Source organism: Anolis sagrei, chromosome 5 (genome assembly GCF_037176765.1).
Source record: "Anolis sagrei isolate rAnoSag1 chromosome 5, rAnoSag1.mat, whole genome shotgun sequence".
NCBI lineage: Eukaryota > Metazoa > Chordata > Lepidosauria > Squamata > Dactyloidae > Anolis > Anolis sagrei.
In genome coordinates, this window is record NC_090025.1 from 4,082,807 (window position 1) to 4,109,243 (window position 26,437).

Here is a 26,437-nt window from a genome sequence, read left to right on the forward strand (position 1 = left end):
TGTGGAGCCCTCTTCTTGATCTGCATCTTCTCCCGCAGTGAGGGCATTGGTTTCCAAGTGGAAGGTGGTCCCAGTCGGGGTTGGCTTGATGCGCCTTCCTCTTGGCATGTTTCTCCCTTTCGCCCTCCATTCGTGCCTTTTCAAATTCTGCAGCACTGCTGGTCACAGCTGACCTCCAGCTGGAGCACTCAATGGCCAGGGCTTCCCAGTTCTCAGTGTCTATGCCAGAGTGTTTAAGGTTGGCTTTGAGCCCATCTTTACATCTCTTTTCCTGCCCACCAACATTCTGTTTTCCATCCTTGAGTTCGGAGTAGAGCAAGTGCTTTGGGAGACGGTGGTCGGGCATTCGGACAACGTGGCCAGTCCAGCGGAGTTGATGGTGGAGGACCATCACTTCAATGCTGGTGGTCTTTACTTCTTCCAGCATGCTGACATTTGTCCGTTTGTCTGCCCAAGAGATTTGCAGGATTTTCTGGAGGAATCGTTCCAGGAGTTGCATGTGATGTCTGTAGACAGTCCACGTTTCGCAGGCATATAGCAGGGTTGGGAGGACAATAGCTCTATAGACAAGCACCTTGGTCTCCCTACGGATGTCCCGGTCCTCAAACACTCTCTGCTTCATTCCGAAAAATGCTGCACTTGCAGAGCTCAGGTGGTGTTGTATTTTGGCCTAGGGGAGTCTTAAGAGACTAGATGGAAGGAAGTCCTGGTGCCTCTCTCTTCTGCTTTGGTTGGGCCTCTTTCCCTGGAATCACACTGTGTCCAATTCTGGGCACCCCAGTTCAAAAGAGAGATTGACAAGCTGCAAGGTGGACAGAGGAAGAGGACAACTACATTGACCCAAAGCCTGGAGACCATGAATAATCCCCCTGAGGAGTGTCTTAAAGAACTAGGTCTGTTTAGCCTTCCAAAGAGGAGACGTGAGAAGAGCCATGGAAAAATATGTGAGAGGGTGTCATATGGAAGAAACTAGGACTAGGAGCAATGGGTTCAAATGGCAGCAAAGGAGATTCCACCTGAACATTAGGAAGAACTTCCTAACCATAAGAAGAGCTGTTCAACAGTGGAACTCTCTGCCTCAGAGTGTGGTGGAAGCTCTTTCCTTGGAAGCGTTACAGCAATGGGTTCAACCGACAGAAAAGGAGATTCCTCCTGAACATTAGGAAGAACTTCCTGACCATAAGAAGAGCTGTTCAACAGTGGAAATTTCTGCCTTGAAGTCCAGTGAAAGCTCCTTCCTTGGAAACAAACAAGCTTGCTCCCTCCTCCTCCCTGTGGCTTCCTCTCACATATTTATACATGGCTCTCATCATGTCTCCTCTCCGCCTTCTCTTCTTCAGGCTAAACATGCCCAGCTCCTTAAGCCGCTCCTCATAGAGCTTGTTCTCCAGACCCTTGATCATTCTAGTCACCCTCCTCTGGACAGTATTCCAGCTTGTCAATATCTCTCTTCAATTGTGGTGCCCAGAAGTACTGCAGAAACATTAGAAGCAGTCTTAGAAAGGCGTCTCTTCCAGTTGATATTGGGGGGGGGGGGGGGGAGATCCATCTGCCTCTCAACTGCACCTCCACAGGACTAAAGAAAGAGGCTAGATCATTTTTTTTTTTGAGTGATGGTCACTCCTTGGGTTAGCAGGTGTCTTGTGTCCAAATTTGGTGTCAATTCGTCCAGTGGTTTTTGAGTTCTGTTAATCCCACAAACAAACATTACATTTTTATTTATATAGACTATTTGTCCCCTGCCACGCGTTGCTGTGGCTCAGTCTGTGTATATGTAATTTTGTGCATATGTTGTAATGTATTTTTAGTTTTGGCTTTTTAAGTATCTTCCTCAGTGTTTTTCAGTGCTTTTATGAGTGGTGGTCACTCGTTGGCCTGAGAGGTGTATTCCGTCCAAATTTGGTGTCCATTGGCCCAGTGGTGTTTGAGTTATGTTAATCCTACAAACGATGTGTCCAGAGGAGGGTAACAGATCAAGGGTCTGGAGAACAAGCCCTATGAGGAGCGGCTTAAGGAGCTGGGCATGTTTAGCCTGAAAAAGAGAAGGCTGAGAGGAGACATGATGATGGCCATGTATAAATATGTGAGAGGAAGCCACAGGGAGGAGGGTGCAGATCAAGGGTCTGGAGAACAAGCCCTATGAGGAGCGGCTTAAGGAGCTGGGCATGTTTAGCCTGAAAAAAAGAAGGCTGAGAGGAGACATGATGATGGCCATGTATAAATATGTGAGAGGAAGCCACAGGGAGGAGGGTGCAGATCAAGGGTCTGGAGAACAAGCCCTATGAGGAGCGGCTTAAGGAGCTGGGCATGTTTAGCCTGAAGAAGAGAAGGCTGAGAGGAGACATGATGATGGCCATGTATAAATATGTGAGAGGAAGCCACAGGGAGGAGGAGGGAGCAAGCTTGTTTTCTGCTTCCCTGGAGACTAGGACGCAATGGAGCCATGGCTTCAAACTACAAGAAAGGAGATTCCATCTGAACATGAGGAAGAACTTCCTGACTGGGAGAGCCATTCAGCAGTGGAACTCTCTGCCCTGGAGTGTGGTGGAGGCTCCTTCTTTGGAGGCTTTGAAACAGAGGCTGGATGGCCGTCTGTCAGGGGTGATTTGAATGCAATATTCCTGCTTCTTGGCAGAATGGGGTTGGATTGGATGATGGCCCATGAGGTCTCTTCCAACTCTAGGATTCTAAGATTCTATGACTGTGAGAGCCGTTCAGCAGTGGAACTCTCTGCCCCGGAGTGTGGTGGAGGCTCCTTCTTTGGAAGCTTTGAAACAGAGGCTGGATGGCCATCTGTCAGGGGTGATTTGAATGCAATATTCCTGCTTCTTGGCAGAATGGGGTTGGACTGGATGGCCCATGAGGTCTCTTCCAACTCTTGGATTCCATGATTCTATGATTCTAGACACACAAGATGAGTACACAGCAAACAAGACCACTATGCCAGCTTTTGTATTCGATCACACGTTGAACTCTTCACAAGTGCCTAGAATTGTGTGATGTATTGGTGAATAATGTATGCAGATCCAACTAAGGTGGCCTTTTGCAGCTGACAGGTAGTGATTTCATCAGTGCTGATTGTTTTTAAGTGCAAGCCAAGCCAAGGTCTTTAGGCACTGCACCCGGTGTGCCGATCACCACTGGGAACACCTTCACTCACTTGTGCCGGAGTCTTTGCAGTTTGATCTTTAAATCCTCATATCATGTAAGCTTTTCCAGTTGCTTCTCATTATTATTATTATTATTATTATTATTATTATTATTATTATTATTTGAAACACAACAAGATGAGTTCACAGCAGACACTCTGCCGGCTGTTGAATTGGATCACACATCGGACCCTTCCCAAGTGTCTAGGATTGTTTGATGTATTGGCGAATAATGCGTGCAGATCCCAGTAAGGTGGCCTTTTCAAGCTGGCAGATGGTAATAATTATATTATATATCAATATTTATTATTATTATTATTATTATTATATTATTATTATTATTATTATTATTATATTATTATTATTTTATTATTATTATTATGTTTATTATGTGGTACTGTGTGGTTTCCAGGCTTTATGGCCAATGTGTTCTAGCAGCACTTTCTCCTGACATTTTACCCGCATTCTGGCATCTTCAGAGGCTCCTCTAAAGACACCAAACTACTGTGAGAGCCGTTCAGCAGCGGAACTCTCTGCCCCGGAGTGTGGTGGAGGCTCCTTCTTTGGAGGCTTTGAAACAGAGGCTGGATGGCCATCTGTCAGGGGTGCTTTGAATGCAATATTCCTGCTTCTTGGCAGAATGGGGTTGGACTGGATGATGGCCCAGAAGGTCTCTTCCAACTCTTTGATTCTATGATTCTATGATTCTATGACTGTGAGAGCTGTTCAGCAGCGGAACTCTCTGCCCCAGAGTGTGGTGGAGGCTCCTTCTTTGGAAGCTTTTAAACAGAGGCTGGATGGCCATCTGTCAGAGGTGATTTTAATGCAATATTCCTGCTTCTTGGCAGAATGGGGTTGGACTGGATGGCCCAGGAGGTTTCTTCCAACTCTTGGTTTCTATGTTCAGCAGTGGAACTCTCTGCTCCGGAGTGTGGTGGAGGCTCCTTCTTTGGAAGCTTTAAAACAGAGGCTGGATGGCCATCTGTCAGGGGTGCTTTGAATGCAATATTCCTGCTTCTTGGCAGAATGGGGTTGGACTGGATGATGGCCCAGGAGGTCTCTTCCAACTCTTTGATTCTATGATTCTATGATTCTATGATTCTATGACTGTGAGAGCTGTTCAGCAGTGGAACTCTCTGCCCCGGAGTGTGAGTTGGCAGAATGGGGTTGGACTGGATGGCCCATGAGGTCTCTTCCAACTCTTTGATTCTAGGATTCTACCTTTTATTTTTCAGTGATTGGTTTGGTGGGTGGGGCGTGCCAAAATACTGTTTGCTTACACTTGAAAATTACCTAGGGCCGACCCTGTCCAGAAGCATTTTCTCCTGACATTTTGCCTACATCTATGGCAGGCATCCTCAGAAATAGTGAGAATGCTTCTGGAATCAGAATCAAAGAGTTGGAAGAGACCTCCTGGGCCATGCAGTCCAACCATATTCTGCCAAGAAGCAGGAATATTGCATTCAAATCACCCCTGACAGATGGCCACCCAGCCTCTGTTTAAAAGCTTCCAAAGAAGGAGCCTCCACCACACTCCGGGGCAGAGAGTTCCACTGCTGAACAGCTCTCACAGTCATAGAATCATAGAATCAAAGAGTTGGAAGAGACCTCCTGGGCCATCCAGTCCAACCACATTCTGCCAAGAAGCAGGAATATTGCATTCAAATCCCCCCTGACAGATGGCCACCCAGCCTCTGTTTAAACGCTTCCAAAGAAGGAGCCTCCACCACACTCCGGGGCAGAGAGTTCCACTGCTGAACAGCTCTCACAGTCATAGAATCATAGAATCAAAGAGTTGGAAAAGACCTCCTGGGCCATCCAGTCCAACCCCATTCTGCCAAGAAGCAGGAATATTGCATTCAAATCCCCCCTGACAGATGGCCACCCAGCCTCTGTTTAAACGCTTCCAAAGAAGGAGCCTCCACCACACTCCGGGGCAGAGAGTTCCACTGCTGAACGGCTCTCTGCCCCGGAACATGGCCATATAGCCCGGAAAACTTACAACAATGCAGTGATTCTGGCCCTGAAAGCCTTCGACGATACATTTGTTGTCCTGGGATCAGGGCTTGTCCAAGCCTCCTGGCCCAAGAGCTGATACCCACCCCATTCTGTCGCAAGCAGAAAAGGGCACGCGCCCTCCTTGAGCCCTGGGCTGACCCTCTCCTCCCTTTGACTTGCTCCAACTGGCACGGTTTGAAATGCCATCCCTCCTTCTGGCATGCGAGAGGGCGAAGAGAGAGCGGCCTGTGTGTCAAGTCACACTCGTTCTCTCTCTAAAGTGTCCTTTGTGCAGCGGTGGCATGTCGTTCCTTTGGCATGCCGTGGGCTCCACTTGGCACTCTGTCCTGGCATTCAGTGGTGGGGCTGGGGAAGGAAGGACTCTCCTTCGAATGGACGAGGGTTTGGAATTTGCGAGGCCGATGGGTCTTGCGCTCTGGAAGACAAGCAAGCAGTCTGCTGGGCTAAACACTCCAAAACTATTTGAATATTTCAGGACCCCCTGAAAATAAGCCCTAATGCAAGCCTGTGCCAACTTTGGCCCTCCCACCGGGTGTGTTGGACTTCAACTCCCACAATTCCTAACAGCCTACCGGGTGTTAGGAATTGTGGGAGTTGAAATCCAAAACATCCAGAGGGAGGGCCGAAGTTGGCACAGGCCTGCTTTAAAGCAAGTATGGATGTTGCAATTAGGTTAGGTTGGTAAAGGTTTTCCCCTGACATTAAGTCCAGTCATGTCTGACTCTGGGGTGTGGTGCTCATCTCCATTTCTAAGTCGAAGAGCCGGCGTTGTCCGTAGACACCTCCAAGGTCATGTGGCCGGCATGACTGCACGGAGCGCCCTTACCTTCCCGCAGGAGCGGTACCTATTGATCTACTCACATTTGCATGTTTTCGAACTGCTAGGTTGGCAGAAGCTAGGGCTGACAGCGGAAGCTCACGCCACTCCCCGGAATCGAACCTGCGACCTTTCGATCAATAAGCTCAGCAGCTCAGTGCTTTAACCTACTGCACCACCGGGGGCTCCCTGTTGCAATTAGCCACCTTGAATTAACACTTGAAGTTTGCAAAGTCAATCAGTGAGAATATCTGCATAGAGGTAGCCTGGCCTTTGTTGCCTGGAGGCACCCTTTGTTTAAGAGATGTTAATGGAGCCCCTGGTGGCGCAGTGGGTTAAAGCGGTGAGCTGCTGAGCTTGTTGACCGAAAGGTTGCAGGTTCGATTGCGGGGAGCGGCGTGAGCTTCCGCTGTCAGCCCTAGCTTTTGCCAACCTAGCAGTTTGAAAACATGCAAATGTGAGTAGATCAATAGGTACCGCTCTGGCGGGAAGGTAACAGCGCTCCATGCAGTCATGCCAGTGGCCACATGACCTTGGAGGTGTCTATAGACAACGCCGGCTCTTCGGCTTAGAAATTTATTTGTCGTGTCAGGGCAACCAGACCATTGTATTACATTTCTAACAGAACAAAACAAACAAACAGATTAAAGATAACAGAAAGTTTGCAAACTTGGTAGTTGATTAAATATCCTTAGACCAGTACCTGGCCACTTGGAGTGCCTCTGGTGTTGCCACAAGGAGGTCCTCCATTGTGCATGTGGCAGGGCTCAGGTTGCATTGCAGCAGGTGGTCAGTGGTTTTCTCTTCTCCGCACTCGCATGTCGTGGATTCCACTTTGTGGCCCCATTTCCTAAGATTGGCTCTGCATCTCGTGGTGCCGGAGCGCAGTCTGTTCAGCACCTTCCAAGTCGCCCAGTCTTCTGTGTCTCTCTCATTTGGTATCAGCCATTGATTGAGGTTTTGGGTTTGAGCCTGCCACTTTTGGACTCTCGCTTGCTGGGATGTTCCAGAGAGTGTCTCTGTAGATCTTAGAAAACTATTTATTTCTTGATTTAAGTCGTTGACGTGCTGGCTGATATCCAAACAAGGGATGAGCTGGAGATGTCTCTGCCTTGGTCCTTTCACTATTGGCTGCTACTTCCCGGCGGATGTCAGGTGGTGCAATACCGGCTAAGCAGTGTAATTTCTCCAGTGGTGTAGGGCGCAGACACCCTGTGATAATGCGGCATGTCTCATTAAGAGCCACATCCACTGTTTTAGCGTGGTGAGATGTGTTCCACACTGGGCATGCATACTCAGCAGCAGAGTAGCACAGCGCAAGGGCAGATGTCTTCACTGTATCTGGTTGTGATCCCCAGGTTGTGCCAGTCAGCTTTCGTATGATATTGTTTCTAGCACCCACTTTTTGCTTGATGTTCAGGCAGTGCTTCTTGTAGGTCAGAGCACGGTCCAGGGTGACTCCTCCCAGGTATCTGGGTGTGCTGCAATGCTCCAGTGGGATTCCTTCCCAGGTGATCCTCAGAGCTCGGGATGCTTGTCTGTTCTTAAGGTGAAAAGCACATGTCTGTGTTTTAGATGGGTTGGGGATCAGCTGGACTTCAACTCCCACAATTCTTACAGCCAGTATGGAAAAAGCAAGCAGTCTGCTGGGCTAGGCAGTCCAAAATGACATGACTATTTGCATATTTCAGGACCCTCTGAAAATAAGCCCTAATGCAGGCATGGGCCAACTTTGGCCGTCCCTCCAGGTGTTTTGGACTTCAACTCCCACAATTCCTAACAGCCTACCGGCTGTTAGGAATTGTGGGAGTTGAAATCCAAAACACCTGCAGGGAGGGCCGAAGTTGGCCCAGGTCTGCTTCAAAGACGTTTTGATGTCGCAATTAGCAAGCTTGAATTAGCACTTGAAGTTTGCAAAGTCAATCAGTGAGAATATCTGGGTAGAGGTCGCCTGGCCTTTGTTACCTGGAGGCACCTTCTCTTTGAGACGTGTTAATGATCATAATAATCATTGTGTGTGATTGATGTGAACTTGTATTGTTGGAGGCTTTCATGGCCGGAATCACTGGGTTGTTGTAGGTTTTTTCGGGCTATATGGCCATGTCTAGAGGCATTTTCTCCTGACGTTTCCCCTGCATCTACCTCTGAAGATGCTTGCCATAGATGCAGGCGAAACATCAGGAGAAAATGCCTCTAGAACATGGCCATATAGCCTGAAAAAACCTACAACAACCCAGATGTGAACTTGGCTTGTATTGCATAGGGGTTGCATAGGTTAACAGCAAACTAGGCTATCAATGGTTGGGAGCTTACTCAGACCCGGGCTGTCTTCGAACTCATGATCTCCCGGTTAGTAGTGATTTAATGCAGCTGGCTACTAACTATCTGTGCCACAGCCTGGTTCTGTTGGCAGTGGCTTTGTCGCACCCTGACCACGCTTCGTGACCTTGCAATGCTCTTCCTTCTCTCTTTCACTCCTTGCTGAAGGGGCTGCACTCTGCTTATGCCCAGGTGCACTCCTGTTATTGCACACACTGAAACGAAAGCAGGCTTTGGTGCAGAGCAAGGCAGAATCCTAATTAAGCCGGTGATGGTGGGGACACATTGCTCCTCCGCCCCCAGCAGCCTGATTAAGGCCTCCCTCCTTCCACACCTCTGCCTTAATCTCCTTCCTGGTGGCCACAAGCTGATTAGCCCCAGACGGAGGCATGTGGGGGTGTGCGCTTTGAGAGGGGAGGAGGGGGGAGGAAGAATGTCCCTTCCCCCTCACTGAGTGCTGGGGAGGGGGTGCAGATCCCCCCCAGTGGGACCCCAAATCTCTCTCCCTTTCCCATAGTGTTCCTCTCTCTGGGGAGGGGGTGCAGATCACCCCCAGTGGGACCCCAAATCTCTCTCCCTTTCCCATAGTGTTCCTCTCTCTGGGGAGGGGGTGCAGATCCCCCCCAGTGGGACCCCAAATCTCTCTCCCTTTCCCATAGTGTTCCTCTCTCTGGGGAGGGGGTGCAGATCCCCCCCAGTGGGACCCCAAATCTCTCTCCCTTTCCCATAGTGTTCCTCTCTCTGGGGAGGGGGTGCAGATCCCCCCCAGTGGGACCCCAAATCTCTCTCCCTTTCCCATAGTGCTTCTCTCTCTGGGGAGGGGGTGCAGATCCCTCCCAGTGGGACCCCAAATCTCTCTCCCTTTCCCATAGTGTTCCTCTCTCTGGGGAGGGGGTGCAGATCCCCCCCAGTGGGACCCCAAATCTCTCTCCCTTTCCCATAGTGTTCCTCTCTCTGGGGAGGGGGTGCAGATCCCTCCCAGTGGGACCCCAAATCTCTCTCCCTTTCCCATAGTGTTCCTCTCTCTGGGGAGGGGGTGCAGATCCCCCCCAGTGGGACCCCAAATCTCTCTCCCTTTCCCATAGTGTTCCTCTCTCTGGGGAGGGGGTGCAGATCCCTCCCAGTGGGACCCCAAATCTCTCTCCCTTTCCCATCGTGTTCCTCTCTCTGGGGAGGGGGTGCAGATCCCCCCCCCAGTGGGACCCCAAATCTCTCTCCCTTTCCCATAGTGTTCCTCTCTCTGGTGAGGGGGTGCAGATCCCCCCCCCCAGTGGGACCCCAAATCTCTCTCCCTTTCCCATAGTGTTCCTCTCTCTGGGGAGGGGGTGCAGATCCCCCCCCAGTGGGACCCCAAATCTCTCTCCCTTTCCCATAGTGTTCCTCTCTCTGGGGAGGGGGTGCAGATCCCCCCCAGTGGGACCCCAAATCTCTCTCCCTTTCCCATAGTGTTCCTCTCTCTGGGGAGGGGGTGCAGATCCCCCCCAGTGGGACCCCAAATCTCTCTCCCTTTTGCAATGTGTTCAGTTGCACAGTTGGAGGCGTGGGCAGGAGAAGGTTGCAATCAATATTTGGCAAGGAGGAACCCCTACTTTATTATGTGTGGCGGGGGGACTGATTCACCCCTCACCCCTCAGCCCCCACCCCAATTCCTCCTTTAGAACCAGCCATGGCATGCCTTCCCCTCACCCAGCACTATTTATAGGCGTCGGGTGATGTCAGTCCTTCCCAGCTGCTGGGCTCACTCGCTTGGCTCTCTTGCCTGGTTGGTGCTGGTGTTGCAGCCCCTGCCCAAAAGGCCCCTCCTCTCCCCCCTACCTCCCCCCCCTCTGAAGCCCCCATTTCTGGCTTCAGCTGTCAGGAGAAGCAGTTCTGCATTGGCAGCTGCTTCGGTTGCATTGCCGCAGATAGCAGACTGCCTTCCTTGTGGGTGGACCGGTGCGAAATTGCTTGGGGGGGGGCATGAGGTGTGGGGCTGCGTACAGGAAGGCAGCATGGAGAACGGAAGACTGGCCAAGGTGAGTGCTGGTTAATGGGTGGGTAGGTGCATGCATGGGGACTTCTGTGACTGGTGGAGGCAGGTAAAGTAGGGCATGCTTGCATGCATTTTCCGTTCCCCATAACTATGGCTTTTGCTGCCTTCCTAATGCCTACCTCTGAGGATGCTTGCCATAGATGCAGGCGAAACGTCAGGAGAAATGCCTCTAGAACATGGCTCTATAGCCCGAAAAAACCCACAAGAACCTAGTGATTCCAGCCATGAAAGCCTTCGACAATACACTATGGCTTTTGCTGCCTTCCTAATGCCACTGCGCTTGCCGGCTCTGAAAATGCTCATTTTTTGCTGTCTCACTGTCGTTTGGTGCCAGGCATAAAAAGGAGTCATGGTGGAGCATGGAAAGGCATCCTTTGCAGATTGCTGAATTGCTCTGTGTGTGCGTGAGACAGCCAGGCAGACAAGGGCAGGGGTCTTCCATCCCTGGCACTGACACAAGGGTTGTGCAAAGCCATGCTGCCATCTCCCACCCCAACTGAATGCAAAGGGTTGTGCCAATGGCTGGACCAAGGCAAAGGCTTTGGAGCCAGAACAGATTGCTGAATTGCTCAGTGTGTGTGTGAGACAGCCAGGCAGACAGGGGCAGGGGTCTTCCATCCCTGGCACTGACACAAGGGTTGTGCAAAGCCATGCTGCCATCTCCCACCCCAACTGAATGCAAAGGGTTGTGCCAATGGCTGGACCAAGGCAAAGGCTTTGGAGCCAGAACAGATTGCTGAATTGCTCAGTGTGTGTGTGAGAAAGCCAGGCAGACAAGGGCAGGGGTCTTCCATCCCTGGCACTGACACAAGGGTTGTGCAAAGCCATGCTGCCATCTCCCACCCCAACTGAATGCACAGGGCTGTGCCAATGGCTGGACCAAGGCAAAGGCTTTGGAGCCAGAACAGATTGCTGAATTGCTCAGTGTGTGTGTGAGAAAGCCAGGCAGACAAGGGCAGGGGTCTTCCATCCCTGGCACTGACACAAGGGTTGCGCAAAGCCATGCTGCCCTCTCCCACCCCACCTGAATGCACAGGGCTGTGCCAATGGCTGGACCAGGGCAAAGGTTTGGAGCCAGAACAGATTGCTGAATTGCTCAGTGTGTGTGTGAGAAAGCCAGGCAGACAAGGGCAGGGGTCTTCCATCCCTGGCACTGACACAAGGCTTGCGCAAAGCCATGCTGCCATCTCCCACCCCAACTGAATGCACAGGGCTGTGCCAATGGCTGGACCAGGGCAAAGGTTTGGAGCCAGAACAGATTGCTGAATTGCTCAGTGTGTGTGTGAGAAAGCCAGGCAGACAAGGGCAGGGGTCTTCCATCCCTGGCACTGACACAAGGCTTGCGCAAAGCCATGCTGCCATCTCCCACCCCACCTGAATGCACAGGGCTGTGCCAATGGCTGGACCAGGGCAAAGGTTTGGAGCCAGAACAGATTGCTGAATTGCTCAGTGTGTGTGTGAGAAAGCCAGGCAGACAAGGGCAGGGGTCTTCCATCCCTGGCACTGACACAAGGCTTGCGCAAAGCCATGCTGCCATCTCCCACCCCAACTGAATGCACAGGGCTGTGCCAATGGCTGGACCAAGGCAAAGGCTTTGGAGCCAGAACAGATTGCTGAATTGCTCAGTGTGTGTGTGAGAAAGCCAGGCAGACAAGGGCAGGGGTCTTCCATCCCTGGCACTGACACAAGGGTTGCGCAAAGCCATGCTGCCCTCTCCCACCCCACCTGAATGCACAGGGCTGTGCCAATGGCTGGACCAGGGCAAAGGCTTTGGAGCCAGAACAGATTGCTGAATTGCTCTGTGTGTGTGTGTGAGAAAGCCAGGCAGACAAGGGCAGGGGTCTTCCATCCCTGGCACTGACACAAGGGTTGCGCAAAGCCATGCTGCCCTCTCCCACCCCACCTGAATGCACAGGGCTGTGCCAATGGCTGGATCAAGGCCAGAAAAGCACTAGCCTCCCTTCCATCCTCCCCCATTGCATCATTGCAAAGCAAAGAGAAGGCTTGCAAGGGATGCAGACCCTTTTTTTGGAAATTGCATCCTTTGCTCCAAGGTGCTTTTTTGCTTTTCTGCTGATTGCACGCTGGGTGAGTAGGTGGCATTCTGCGCACGTCCTTTTGCACAGTCATTCTTAGCTCTGTGGCGGCTTGAGCTGCCTGGCACATGGATGCCACCTGTGCAGGCTCTGCTAGCCTCAGAATCTCAGGTGGTAGCCCATCAACAGGTACACAGGTTGGTCAGAGCAGATGGCCAAGTGTCCCCTGCTTTGGATGCCACCTGTGCAGGCTCTGCTAGCCTCAGAATCTCAGGTGGTAGCCCATCAACAGGTACCCAGGTTGGCAGAGCAGATGGCCAAGTGTCCCCTGCTTTGGATGCCACCTGTGCAGGCTCTGCTAGCCTCAGAATCTCAGGTGGCAGCCCATCAACAGGTACCCAAGTTGGCAGAGCAGATGGCCAAGTGTCCCCTGCTTTGGATGCCACCTGTGCAGGCTCTGCTAGCCTCAGAATCTCAGGTGGCAGCTCATCAACAGGTACCCAGGTTGGCAGAGCAGATGACCAAGTGTCCCCTGCTTTGGATGCCACCTGTGAGGGCTCTGTTAGCCTCAGAATCTGAGGTGGTAGCCCATCAACAGGTACCCAGGTTGGCACAGCTTGGTCTGCCCATTGAGATGGCCAAGTGTCCCCTGCTTTGGATGCCACCTGTGAGGGCTCTGCTAGCCTCGGAATCTCAGGTGGTAGCCCATCAAAAGGTACCCAAGTTGGCAGAGCAGATGGCCAAGTGTCCCCTGCTTCGGATGCCACCTGTGCAGGCTCTGCTAGCCTCAGAATCTCAGATGGAAGCCCATCAACAGGTATCCAGGTTGGCAGAGCAGATGGCCAAGTGTCCCCTGCTTTGGATGCCACCTGTGCAGGCTCTGCTAGCCTCAGAATCTCAGGTGGCAGCCCATCAACAGGTACACAGGTTGGTCAGAGCAGATGGCCAAGTGTCCCCTGCTTTGGATGCCACCTGTGCAGGTCTTCTAGCCTCAGCATCTCAGGTGGCAGCCCATCAACAGGTACCCAGGTTAGCACAGCTTGGTCTGACCAATGCAGATGGCCAAGTGTCCCCTGCTTTGGATGCCACTTGTGAGGGCTCTGGACCGAATGGCCTTAAGTATTTTCTGTTGGTCTTGGGCATTCTGTGTGGGAAATTTGCCCCAATTCTGTCATTGGTGGGGTTCAGAATAGTCTTTGAATATAGGTGAACTATAAATCCCAGTAACTACAACTCCCAAACATCAAGGTCTATTTCCTCCAAACTCCATCTGTGTTCTTATTTGGGCATATGAAATATTCGTGCCAAGTTTGGTCCAGATCCATCATTGTTTGAGTCCACAGTGATCTCTGGATGTAGGTGAACTACAACTCCCAAACTCAAGGTCAATGCCCACGAAACCCTTCTAGTGTTTTCTGTTGATCATGGGAGTTTTTTTGTCCCAAGATTGGTTCAATTCCATCATTGGTGGAGTTAAGAATGCTCTTAGATTGTTTGTGTACTATAAATCCTGGATATTACAACTCCCAAATGCCAAAATCATTTTTTTTGAGTGAAGGACATACATTGGGTTGTTAGGTGTCGTGTCCAAATTTTGTGTCAATTTGTCCAGTGGTTTTTGGGTTCTGTGAATACCACAAACAAACATTACATTTTTATTTATATAGATTATTTGAAACACAACCAGATGAGTCCACAGCAGACGCTCTGCTGGCTGTTGTATTGGATCACACGTCAGACACTTCCCAAGTGTCTAGGACTGTGTGATGTATTTCTAAGCTAAAGAGATGGTGTTGTCCATAGACACCTCCGAGGTCATGCGGCTGCATGACTGCATGGAGAGCCATTACCTTCCCGCTGGAGCGGTACCTATTGAGCTACTCACATTTGCATGTTTTCGAACTGCTAGGTTGACAGAAGCTGGGGCTGATAGCAGAAGCTCACACCGCTCCCCGGATTTGAACCTGCGACCTTTTGGTCAATAAGTTTAGCAGCTCAACGCATTGTGCATTCAGCACTGTGCCACTGGTGGCTCCAATTGTTATTATTATTATTATTATTATTATTATTATTATTATTAGAAACACAATAATATGAGTCTACAGCAGACAGGATCACTCTCTGTTGGCTGTTGTATTGGATCACACGTCGGGCACTTCCCAAGTGTCTAGGACTGTGTGGTGTATTGGCGAATAATGCATACAGATCCCAGTAAGGTGGCCTTGTGCAGCTGGCAGGTGGTAATTTTGTCAGCGCCGATTGTGTTTAAGTGCAGGCCAAGGTCTTGAGGCACTGCACCCAGTGTGCCGATCACCACTGGGACCACCTTGATTGCCTTGTGTCAGAGTCTTTGCAGTTCGATCTTTAAATACTCATATCATGTCAGCTATTGTTGTCGTTGTTGTTGTTGTTGTTGTTATTTCTCCCCTTCCCACCCTTCCAAGGGTTGCTGCAATCACCCCCATAACCCCATCCCCACCCCATTGTTGAGCTCTGGCATTGCTCTGGCATCTCCAAAACAGACCTGGTTGACTCGCCATACCTTCCAGAGCCTTGCTTGGAAAATTGAGCTGCCAAGACCGAATCCATGCCAGACGTGGAGACCTTGTGTGTGTCACTGGGAGTGAGCACTCATGATGGTAGCCAGCATTGCGCACTCAGCGTCAGGCACAATGACTCAGAGTGTGCCACTCAAATGTTTCCTAAACCTCTAACCAAGGGGAATATATGTGTACTTGTCAGTTTTGGCAGCTGTGCCCTTGCCCTCAGATTCCTCCCAGACTTCCATCCCTGTGACAGCTCTGCTTTCCTTGACAATGCGCACTCTTCCTGCCTTCTCACATGCGCCCTTGCTCTGCCTCCCCGCTCTCCAGGGCACGGACATCCAGAAGAAGATCGACCATGAGATCCGGATGCGGGAAGGCGCTTGCAAGCTGCTGGCGGCCTGCACCCAACGCCAGCAAGCCCTGGAAGTCACCAAGAGCCTGCTGGTCTGCAACAGCCGCATCCTGGCTTACATGGCTGAGCTGCAGCGCATGAAGGAGGCGCAGGTCATGCAGCGCATGGCCCGGCGGTGAGTACTAGCAAGGGCATTCGTGCAGATTTGAACATATGTGTTTGGAACACACACAGAGAGAGCATGGATGCTGCGACTCGATTGTCAGGTCATAACTATCCAAAGTCTTGAGGTCTCTGAGCCAAACCTGATGGGTCACAAGTCACTAGCGGCATCACTAAGCATCACTCAATTAAGCACCAAGAGGAAAAGGAGCCTCCACCACACTCCGGGGCAGAGAGTTCCACTGCTGAACGGCTCTCACAGTCAGGAAGTTCTTCCTCATGTTCAGATGGAATCTCCTCTCAATGGCTTCAAACGACAAGCTGGAATGTGTCCAGAGGAGGGCGACTAAAATGATCAAGGGTCTGGAGAACAAGCCCTATGAGGAGCGGCTTAGGGAACTGGGCATGTTTAGCCTGAAGAAGAGAAGGCTGAGAGGAGATATGATAGCCATGGATAAATATGTGAGAGGAAGCCACAGGGAGGAGGAGGGAGCAAGCTTGTTTTCTGCTTCCATGGAGACTAGGACGCAATGGAGGAATGGCTTCAAACTACAAGAGAGGAGATTCCATCTGAACATGAGGAAGAACTTCCTGACTGTAAGAGCTGTTCAGCAGTGGAACTCTCTGCCTCGGAGTGTGGTGGAGGCTCCTTCTTTGGAAGCTTTGAAACAGAGGCAGGATGGCCATCTGTCAGGGGTGATTTAAATGCAATATTCCTGCTTCTTGGCAGAATGGGGTTGGACTGGATGGCCCATGAGGTCTCTTCCAACTCTTTGATTCTATGATTCTATGAAGAGAGAGCATGCATGCTGCAACTCGATTGTCAGGTCATAACTATCCAAAGTCGAGGTCTCTGAGCCAAACCTGATGGGTCACAAGTCACTAGTGGCATCATTAAGCATCACTCAATTAAGCACCAACAACATTTGTACAGGGCATGCTGTAACGAGGCCACCAGTTTGTAACGGTTTGTAAAGGAGCCACAATTTAGTAAGGACTTACTAAATTGATAACACAACTAATAGCTTGTAATATTGATTTGGTCTTTCTTCAATGTGTAGCGTGGCTTAACTTGAAAGTATTTGTAACAGAGGCTTGGCTTTAGAAGAAACTGTAACTGAAGTATAGAAGAAGCTTGATGGTTTCAATGTTTCTTAACTCTTAGAGCAGTGGTTCTCAACCTGGGGTCCCCAAATGTTTTTTGGCCTTCAACTCCCAAAAATCCTAACAGCTGGTAAACTGACTGGGATTTCTGGGAGTTGTAGGCCAAAAACATCTGGGGACCCCAGGTTGAGAACCACTGCCTTAGAGGCACATATCTTCAGAGGTTACATTTATAACTTTTCATAAAACAACTCTTAAGAGGACTATTCCTTCCACTGAACAGGTGTCAAACTTATTTTCCTTCAAAATGTGTTTCTTTCTTTAACAGATTACTTCAGGCACAAGCTTATTCTTTCCTTATATTATTTCTGTTGCAGTAAAGATTCTTATTAGGGTTCTCTGCCCCTTTTGCTCATACACTGACTAATAATATAAATAAGTCAACTCGACCTATCTAAACTGCACAGGCTAAAAGCCAAAGCCTTCCTGATTCTCAACACGGTAGAATAAACTTTTCCCTGTAGTTCTTAGACTACAGACTACTTTACTGGTTCTCAACACACAACAGAACCAACCTTCCCTGTAGTTCGCTGACTACAGACTAATTGTTTTAAATGGCTGCCCTGCCAAGACAGCCCAGAAAACTCACAACAACCCTCTTAAGTATTTAACTGGTTCCCCAGAGCCGGAATGGGTTAAACCCTTGTACCGGCAGGACTAAAGACTGACAGGTTGGAGATTTGAATCCGGGGTGAGCGTGGATGAGCTCCCTCTGTCAGCTCCAGCTCCCCATGCGCGGACATGAGAGAAGCCTCCCACAAAGATGGTAAAATATCAAAAACACTTAACTTAGGTGCAATGGGTTAAATCCTTGTGATGGCAGAACTGAAAATGGACAGATTGTAGGTTTGAATCCTAGGAGAGCGTGGACGAGCTCCCTCTGTCAGCTCCAGCTCCCCATGTGCGTACATGAGAGACGCCTCCCTCCTTCAAGGATGGTAAAATATCAAAACCGCTTAACTTAGGTGCAATGGGTGAACTGAAAATGGACAGATTGTAGGTTCGAATCCTAGGAGAGCGTGGATGAGCTCCCTTTGTCAGCTCCAGCTCCCCATGCGCAGACATGAGAGAAGCATCCCGCAATGATGGTAAAAACATAAAAAAACATCTGGGCAATATCCCCTGGGCAACGTCCTTGCAGATGGCCAATTCTCTCACACCAGAAGCGACTTGCAGTTTCTCAAGTTGCTCCTGACATGAAAAGGAGTTAACAGGGATATTTCCTGGCAGTTCTCTCACCCTGAGATTCCTCCCTCCTGTCCTAGGAACTGGAGGAGAGCCGCTTGGCCATAGGGTCATGGAATTTGAATCCAGAGAGAGAGATTTCTTCCTGCAGAAACATTGGCACTTCCTTTTCTTCTGCCGCCTTTTGTTTTCTGGATTTCCCTGCACTTCACTTTAATCGCTCCATTGTCCCAACAGGATTTCGTTTTGTTTCCAACCGGTTCACCATTGTGGAAGGTTTATGAATAGTGCATCCTATAGAGTGCAGAATAAATAGTGCCTCTGTACTTTAGTGTTCTCCATTGCAGCCCAAAAGACAGTTACATCTGTCAAGTAGGAAATTTAGGTACTACTTATGTGGGAAGGCTAATTTAACTAATTTATGAGGCCATAAAAATCTCCAGCAAGCATGCAAAGAATGAGGAAGTACTTCATTGATGTTGCAGGTGGACGGTGAAGCAACAACTTCCCTGGTGGCCAGAAAAAGCTGGAATGTTAAATAGCCTCTGAGTGTCTGTCTGTATATGTTGTGTGTCTATGGCATTGAATGCTTGCCATGTATATGTACATTGTAATCCGCCCTGAGTCCCCTGTGGGGTGGAATATAAATACTGTAAACAAACAAACAAATAAATAAATAAATAGGCTGGTTCTGCAGTGGGTTAAACCACTGAGCTGCTAAACTTGTTGACCGAAAGCTTGCAGGTTTGAATCCGGGGAGCAGGGTGAGCTCCTGCTGTTAGCCCCAGCTTCTGCCAACCTAGCAGTTCAAATGTGAGAAGATCAATAGGTACTGCTTCTGCGGGAAGATAAGGGCGCTCCATGCAGTCATGCCAGCCACATGATATTGGAGGTGTCTACGGACAACGCTGGTTCTTTGGCCTAGAAATGGAGATGAGCACCTGAGTCCCAGAGACGGATACAAATGGACAATGTCAGGGGAAAACCTTTACCTTTACCTAGTCAATATAGATGAGTGCTGGGGAAACTTTTGCCCTCCATGTGTTTTGGACTCCAACTCCCACAATTCCTAACAGCCGGTATATACTGACCACATAATGCATTGAACTATATTGAACTACTATTATATGGGTCTGTACCCATCTAAACTGCCGTGTAATGCAGTTTGAAACTGTGTTACATGGTCAGTGTAGACTGCTACAATGCAGCATAATGCAATTCAAGGAGTCAACATTGACCATATATTGCATTAAACGTATAGCAATGTAGATGGGGCCACTGACCACATCATGCAATTCAAACGGCATTATTTGGCAGTGTAGATCCAACCTTTGTCTCTGACCCTACTGTTTCTGCCTCTTCCACCCCACATTGCAGTCCCTCGGATGCCGGCCCCATGGAAGACCGCCTGCCGTGTCGTGGCAAAGTCTGCATCTCCGGTAAGGAGCTGTTTTTATTATGATTGTTATGTTTACATTTGTGAAAGGAAGACAGAGCAGGCTTCCTTACCGTTGCCCTGGGGACTCAATGGAGCAATAGATTCAAGTTACAGGGAAGGAGATTCCACTTGAACATTAGGAAGAACTTCCTCACTGTAAAGAGAGCTGTTCAGCAGTGGAACTCTCTGCCTCAGAGTGTGGTGGAAGCTTCCTCCTTGGTGTTGCACTCCAGGACAGGAAAAGCCCTCTGATTTTAAAACACACCACACATTGAGTGAAGAAACAAATCCTTTTTTATTGAATCTCAATAAAATAGCCAGTAGAAATAAATGCTTGTAAGAAAATAGGAAAGTTCCAAAAAGCAAAAGGTCAGTAAAATGCAGTAATTCAAAGCAATGTCCATACAAGATATAAAAGCAATCCAAGGCAGTATATATGCAATAGGAATCAACAGGATGCAAAGACAATCCAAACGCTGCTAGTCAACACCAAAAGGCTAGAACAGTGTTTTTCAACCTGAGGGTTGGGACCCCTGGGGGGGGGGTTGCAAGGGGGTGTCAGAGGGGTCACCAAAGATCATCAGAATACACAGTATTTTCTGCTGGTCATGTGGGTTCTGTGTGGGATATTTGGCCCAATTCTGTTGGTGGGGTTCATAATTCTCTTTGATTGTAGGTGAACCATAAATCCCAGCAACTACAACTCCCAAACGTCAAGGTCTATTTTCCCCAAACTCCACCAGTGTTCACATTTGGGCATATTGAGTATTCCAAGTTTGATCCAGATCCATCATGGTTTGAATTCACAATGCTCTCTGGATGTAGGTGAACTACAACTCCAAAACCCAAGGTCAATTCCCACCAGACCCTTCCAGTATTTTCTGTTGGTCGAGGGAGTTCCATGTGCCAAGTTTGGTTCAATTCCATCGTTGGTGGAGTTCAGAATGCTCTTTGATTGTGGGTGAACTATAAATCCCAGCAACTACAACTCCCAAATGAACAATAAATCCTCTCCGTACCCCACCAGTATTCAAATTTGGGTGTATTGGGTATATGTGCCAAATTTCGTCCAGTGAATGTAAATACATCCTGTATATCAGATATTTACATTACAATTAATAACAGTTGCAAAAGGACAGTGATGAAGTAGCAACAAAAATAATGTTATGGTTGGGGGTCACCACAACATGAGGAACTGTATTAAGGGGTCATGGCATTAGGAAGGTTGAGAAACACTGGGCTAGACGCATCCACAGGAACAAGACTTCTTAAACAGGATTTCCATGGCACATGAACTTGATTTCCAAACGATGCCTGATCTAACAGGTTTCCCCTTGAAGCAAACCTTATATCCCAAAACCCAGAAACTGGTTTTGTTTCCCCCCTCCTTTGGCTCTTATCTGATGAAGCCTTTCGAAGCGACGTAAATCTTGAGTTTGTTGTCTGTCCTAGCTAAACTCCAGCTGCCTGTTTTTCAACTCCCTTTCTGACTGCTCATTAAAATTCCCAGGTGTCAGATTGTTTTCCAAACCCAAATCTAGAGAGCTCACAGAGAGAGAGGGAGTGAACCATCATTGCTAGGCCCAGCAGGGATATTCTCATGAGAAACTGCCCTTTGCACTGGGGCCTCTCTGTCATTGTCCGCCTGAAAATCATTGACCACAACATCTCCATCTTGCACCTCAGCCTCGGCACCATCGTTTCCCTCAGCATTACCCACATCATTGCCCACATCATCAGAAGCATCGTGATCCTGGAATACAAACATGGGTTGATTCCCAACACTTGGAGACTTTGAAACAGAGGCTGGATGGCCACCTGTCGGGGATGTTTTATTGTGCTTTTCCTGCATGGCAGATGGGGTTGGGCTAGATGGCCCTTGGGGTACTCTTCCAACTCTATTATTCTTTGACGGTCATGGAAAGCCTCCTATGAAGAAATTGTGCTAAGAAAACCCTCTTTTTATAGCCAGGGTGGTATAACACTCTGAGCAGACTTGGGAATTTGTGTAGTTTGTGTGTGTGTGTGTATACACAAATTTCAACAGCTTTTGCAATCTTCAGGATTTTTCTTCCAAATGGAAAAATCAGTTGCCTACTGAATTGAGCAGGCACCACGAGACAGGCTCTATTGCTCCCCAGGCCATTCTATTTGCTCATGTATTGGGGCCGATAGGAACAACAAGGTCTTAGTTACTTAGTACACACGAATACAATCCTGTATGTGTTTACTGCAATGTAAACTCACCAGTCTTAATAAGGCGTTCCTCTCAGGATGGAGGGCAAACTTTCTAACTTGGGGGCCACATGCTAACACTCCCTGCTAGGAAGACTGGCCACCCGGTGATGGATGGAAGGAAGGGAGGGAGGGAGGGATGGAAAGAGAAAGAGGGAAGGAGGGAGGAAAAAGGGAAGGAAGGAAGGATGAAAAGGTGGAAGGGAAGGATGGAAGAAAAAAGAGAAGAAATGAAGAAAGGGAGGAAGAGAACAATGCAAGGAAAGAAAGGAAGGATGAAGGAAGAAAGGAAGAGAGGGAAGGATAAAGAAAAGAGAGAGAAGGAAGGAAAGACCAAAGGGAAGGAAAGAGATAGAAGGAGAGAGGGAGGAAAGAGGGAAGGAAGGACAGAAGGGTGGAATGGAAGGAAGGGAGGGAAGAAGAAAGATGGAGAGAGTGAAGGAGGGAGGAAGGAAGGAAGGAAGGAAGGAAGGAAGGAAGGAAGGAAGGAAAGAAGGAAGGAAGGAAGGAAGGAAAGAACGAAAGACAAAATGGAAGGAAGAAAGGATGAAAGGTTGGAAGGGAAGGATGGAGGGAAGGGAGGGAAAGAGGAAGAAAAGAAAGGGAAGAAGAGAACGATGCAATGAAGGAAAGCAAGGAAGGGAAGGAAAGATAAAGGAAAGACAAAAGGGAAGGAAGGAAGGATGAAGAGTGGAAGGGAAGGATGGAAGGAAAGAAGGTAAGGAGGAAGAAAGAAAAAGGAGAAGGAAGGGAGGAAGAGAACGGTGAAGGGAAGGAAAGGTACAATGAAGGAAGGAAGGGAGGGAAGGATAAAGGAAAGGGAGACGGAAGGAAAGGCAAAAGGGAAGGAGGGAAGGAAGGAGAAAGAAGGAGAGAGGGAGGAGAGATGGAAGGAAGGACAAAAGGGTGGAATGGAAGGAAGGAAAGAAAGAAGGAAGCAAGGAAGGAAGGAAGGAAGGAAAGGAAGGAAGGAGGAAGAAAAGAGAGAAGGAAGGGTAGAAGGGTTAAATAGAATGGAGGGAGGAAAGAGAAAAGGAAGGAAAGCAAAAGGGTAGGAGGGAAGGAAGGGAGAAAGAAGGCGCGAGGGAGGAGAGAGAGAAGGAAGGACAAAAGGGTGGAAAGGAAGGAAGGAAGGAAGGAAAGAGAAAAGGGAGGAAGGGTGGAAGCGTTGAATAGAATGGAGGGAGGAAGAGGGAGGGGAGGGAGGAAAGGGAGAAATTATTTATTATTTATTTCGAGCTTTTATAACCCGGTCTTCTTGACCTCCAAAGAGGGACTCAGGCCGGCTAACAGGAAGGAAGGAAGGAAGGAAGGAAGGAAGGAAGGAAGGAAGGAAGGAAGGAAGGAGAGAGGGAAGGAAGAACAAAAAGTTGGAAAGGAAGGAAGGAAGGAAGGAAGGAAGGAAGGAAGGAAGGAAGGAAGGAAGGAAGGGAGGGAGGGAGAAGGAAGGGTAGAAGGGTTGAATAGAATGGAGGGAGGAAGAGGGAGGGGAGGGAGGGAGGAAAGAGAGAAGGAAGGAAAGGCAAAAGGAAAGAAGGAAGAAAGGCAATGAAGAAGGAAAGAGAGAAGGGAGGAAGGGTGGAAGAGAATGGATGGAGGGAGGAAGAGTGAGGGGAGGAAGGAAAGAGAAAAGGAAGGAAAGACAAAAGGGAAGGAAGAAAGGAAGGAAGGAACGAAGAAAGGAAGGAAGGAAGGAAGGAAGGAAGGAAGGAGAAAGAGGGAGAGAGGAAAGGAAGGACAAAAGGGTAGAAGGGAGGGAAGGAAGGAAGAAGGGAGAAAGGGAGGCAAGGAAGGAAGAGAGGTAAGGAGGAAGGAAAGAGAGGAAGGGAGGATAGGATGGTGAGAGAGAGGACGACCCGAGAAAAAAACCCAAGGATCCGCATCTAGCCCCCAGGCCTGGGTTTGCCTGTACTTGCTATAGAATGGATGCATTTTGGCACTACTTCACCCTCCATGTTCCAATGCTATATTGTAGTTTTGCAAGGTCTTTAGCCTCCTCTGCCAAGAGCGCTGCTGCCTCAGCAAACTACAACTCCCGGGGTCCCATAGCATTGAGCCATAGCAGTCAAATGGTGTCAAACTGCAGTCTAGCTGTGCCCAGAGATTGCTGCCTTAAGTGCTTTCTAATCCCATTGGTATCCAGTAGGTTCCACAAAAGGAAGCCTTTGACATGAATATTGATGGCAGCAGCTGGAATTCCATTAATAGTTGGAAAAGCCAAGGCTGCAACTGTGTCGTATTTGCGTCTGGGGAATGTGTCAGCAGAAGAAAAGGCATCCATTGCAGGAACAAAACACAGGTCCTGTTTACACTGCCATGTAATGTCATTTGGAACTGCATTATATGGTCAGTGTAGACTCAGTGGTTTTTGAGTTATGTTGATCCCACAAACGAACATTACATTTTTATTTATATAGATACAATATAATATTACTAATAATAATACAATATTATAATTACGGTATATATTTCATATTACATGTAATATTACTAATAATATTACAATAATATTACTAATAATATTACAATATAATTGTGTAGTCCTTGCAGACGGCCAATTCTCTCACACCAGAAGCGACTTGCAGTTTCTCAAGTCGCTCCTGACATGACCAAATAATGGTGTAGTACAGTGTTTCTCAACCTGGGGGTCGGGACCCCTGAGGGGATCGTGAGGGGGTGTCAGAGGGGTCGCCAAAGACCATCAGAAAACATAGTATTTTCTCTTGGTCATTGGGATTCTGTGTGGGAAGTTTGACCCAATTCTAATGTTTGGTGGAGTTCAGAATGCTCTTTGGTTGTAGGTGAACTATAAACCCCAACAACTACAACTCCCAAATGTCAAGGTCTATTTTCTCCAGACTCCACCAGTGTTCACATTTGGGCATATTGAGTATTTGTGCCAAGATTGGTCCAGATCCATCATTGCATGAATCCACAATACTCCTCTGGATATAGAACTACAACTCCTAAAATCAAGGTCAATGCCCATCAAACCCTTCCAGTGTTTTCTGTTGGTCTTTGATTATAGGTGAACTATAAATCCCAGCAACTCCATCGCTGGTGGAGTTCAGAATGCTCTTTGATTATAGGTGAACTATAAATCCCAGCAACTACAACTCCCAAATTACAAAATCAATCCCCCCCCAACCCCACTAGCATTCACATTTGGGCATATTGGGTATTTGTGCTCAATTTACTCCAGTGAATGAAAATACATCTTGCATATCGGATATTTACATTACGAATTATAACAGTATTAAAATGACAGTTATCATTTTAATACTGTTATAATTCGTAATGTAAATATCCGATATGCAGGATGTATCAAGTAGCAACGAAAACAATATTATGGTTGAGGGTCACCACAACATATGGAATTGCATTAAGGGGTCACGGCATTAGCAAGGTTGAGAACCACTGGTCTACAGTGACCATATAATGTAGTTTAAAGGGTAAGGTTTTCCCATGGAATTCAGTCTAGTTGTGTCCAACTCTGGCTTTCTAAGCCAAAGAGCTGGCATTATCCATAGACACCTCCAGGGTCATGTGGCCACTGGCATGATTGTATGGAGCATTGTCCCCTTCCCACAGAAGTTGTACCTATTGATCTACTCACATTTGCATGTTTTCGGACTGCAATATTAGCAGAAGCTGGGGCTAACAGCAGGAGCTCACTCTGCTCCCTGGATTCGAACCTCCGACCTTTCGGTCAGCAAGTTCAGCAGCTCAGTGGTTTAACCTGAGAGCTCACAGAGAGAGGGAGTGAACCATCATTGCTAGGCCCAGCAGGGATATTCTCATGAGAAACCGCCCTTTGCACTGAGGACTCTCTGTCATTGTTTGTATGAAAATCATTGACCAAACCATCTCCATCTTGCACCTCAGCCTCCGCGCCATCATTTCTCTCAGCATTTCCCACATCACTGCCCACATCATCAGAAGCATCATGACCCTGGAACACAAACACAGGCTGATTCCCAACACTTGGAGGCTTTGAAACAGAGGCTGGATGGCCACCTGTCAGGGATGTTTTATAATGCAGCTCCTTAAAGCTGCATTATAGGGCAATGTAGATAGGGTCCCAGTAGTGAATGTATAGCTCCTTGGTTTCCTTGTTTGTCCCATTGGAAGGGCCCTCTGGAGACCATTCAGTCCAACCTCAGCAACACCGAGCTGCCCGGAAGACATCCAATTATAGACACCCCGTCACTTACTGGATGTTACAGCAGATTAGACCAAATTGGGAGGGATAGCCAATGCTCCAGAGGACAGGAGCAGAATTCAAAGCGATCTTCACAGATGAGAGAGATGATGGGCCAAAACTAACACAAGGAAGTTCAACAGGGACAAATGCAAGAGACTCCACTTAGTCAGAAAAAAATGAAATGCAAAGAGACAGAATGGGGGACGCCCGGCTCGAGAACAGGACATGGGAAAAAGATCTTGGAGTCCTTGTGGACAGGAAGTGGAACATGAGCCAACAATGTCATGTAGCAGCAAAAAAAGCCAATGGGATTGTGGCCTGCATCAATAGTGCCTAGATCCAGGGAAGTCATGCTCCCCATGCTCTATTCTGCCTTGGTTAGACCACACCTGAATATTGTGTCCAATTCTGGGCACCACAATTGAAGAGAGATGCTGACAAGCTGGAATGTGTCCAGAGGAGAGTGACTAAAATGATCAAGGGTCTGGAGAACAAGCCCTATGAGGAGCGGCTTAAGGAGCTGGGCATGTTTCGCCTGAAGAAGAGAAGGATGAGAGGAAACAGGATGAGGGCCATGGATAAATATGTGAAGGGAATATGTCATAGGGAGGAAGGAGAAAGCTTGTTTTTTGCTGCCCTGGAGACTAGGACGCAATGGAGCAATGGCTTCAAACTACAAGAAAGGAGATTCCATCTGAACATTAGAAAGACTGTGAGAGCTGTTCAGCAGTGGAACTCTCTGCCCCAGAGTGTGGTGGAGGCTCCTTCTTTGGAGGCTT

The 26,437-nt window shown here is 48.5% G+C and overlaps 1 protein-coding gene across 5 annotated transcripts in view; it reads left to right on the plus strand.

Annotated features, from left to right (window-relative positions):
* Positions 1 to 26,437, plus strand: part of RTKN (rhotekin) — an 85,199-nt gene that overhangs the window by 30,821 nt on the left and 27,941 nt on the right. For 4 of the 5 annotated variants that reach the window (XM_067468460.1, XM_067468463.1, XM_067468459.1 and 1 more), the window contains exons 2-3: positions 15,246 to 15,445; positions 19,159 to 19,220. In XM_067468460.1, the coding sequence (XP_067324561.1) occupies positions 15,246 to 15,445; positions 19,159 to 19,220 (262 nt within the window). Of the gene's footprint in view, positions 1 to 10,132; positions 10,320 to 15,245; positions 15,446 to 19,158; positions 19,221 to 26,437 lie in introns of those variants that run through there. The other variant, XM_067468461.1, reaches the window with a different exon arrangement.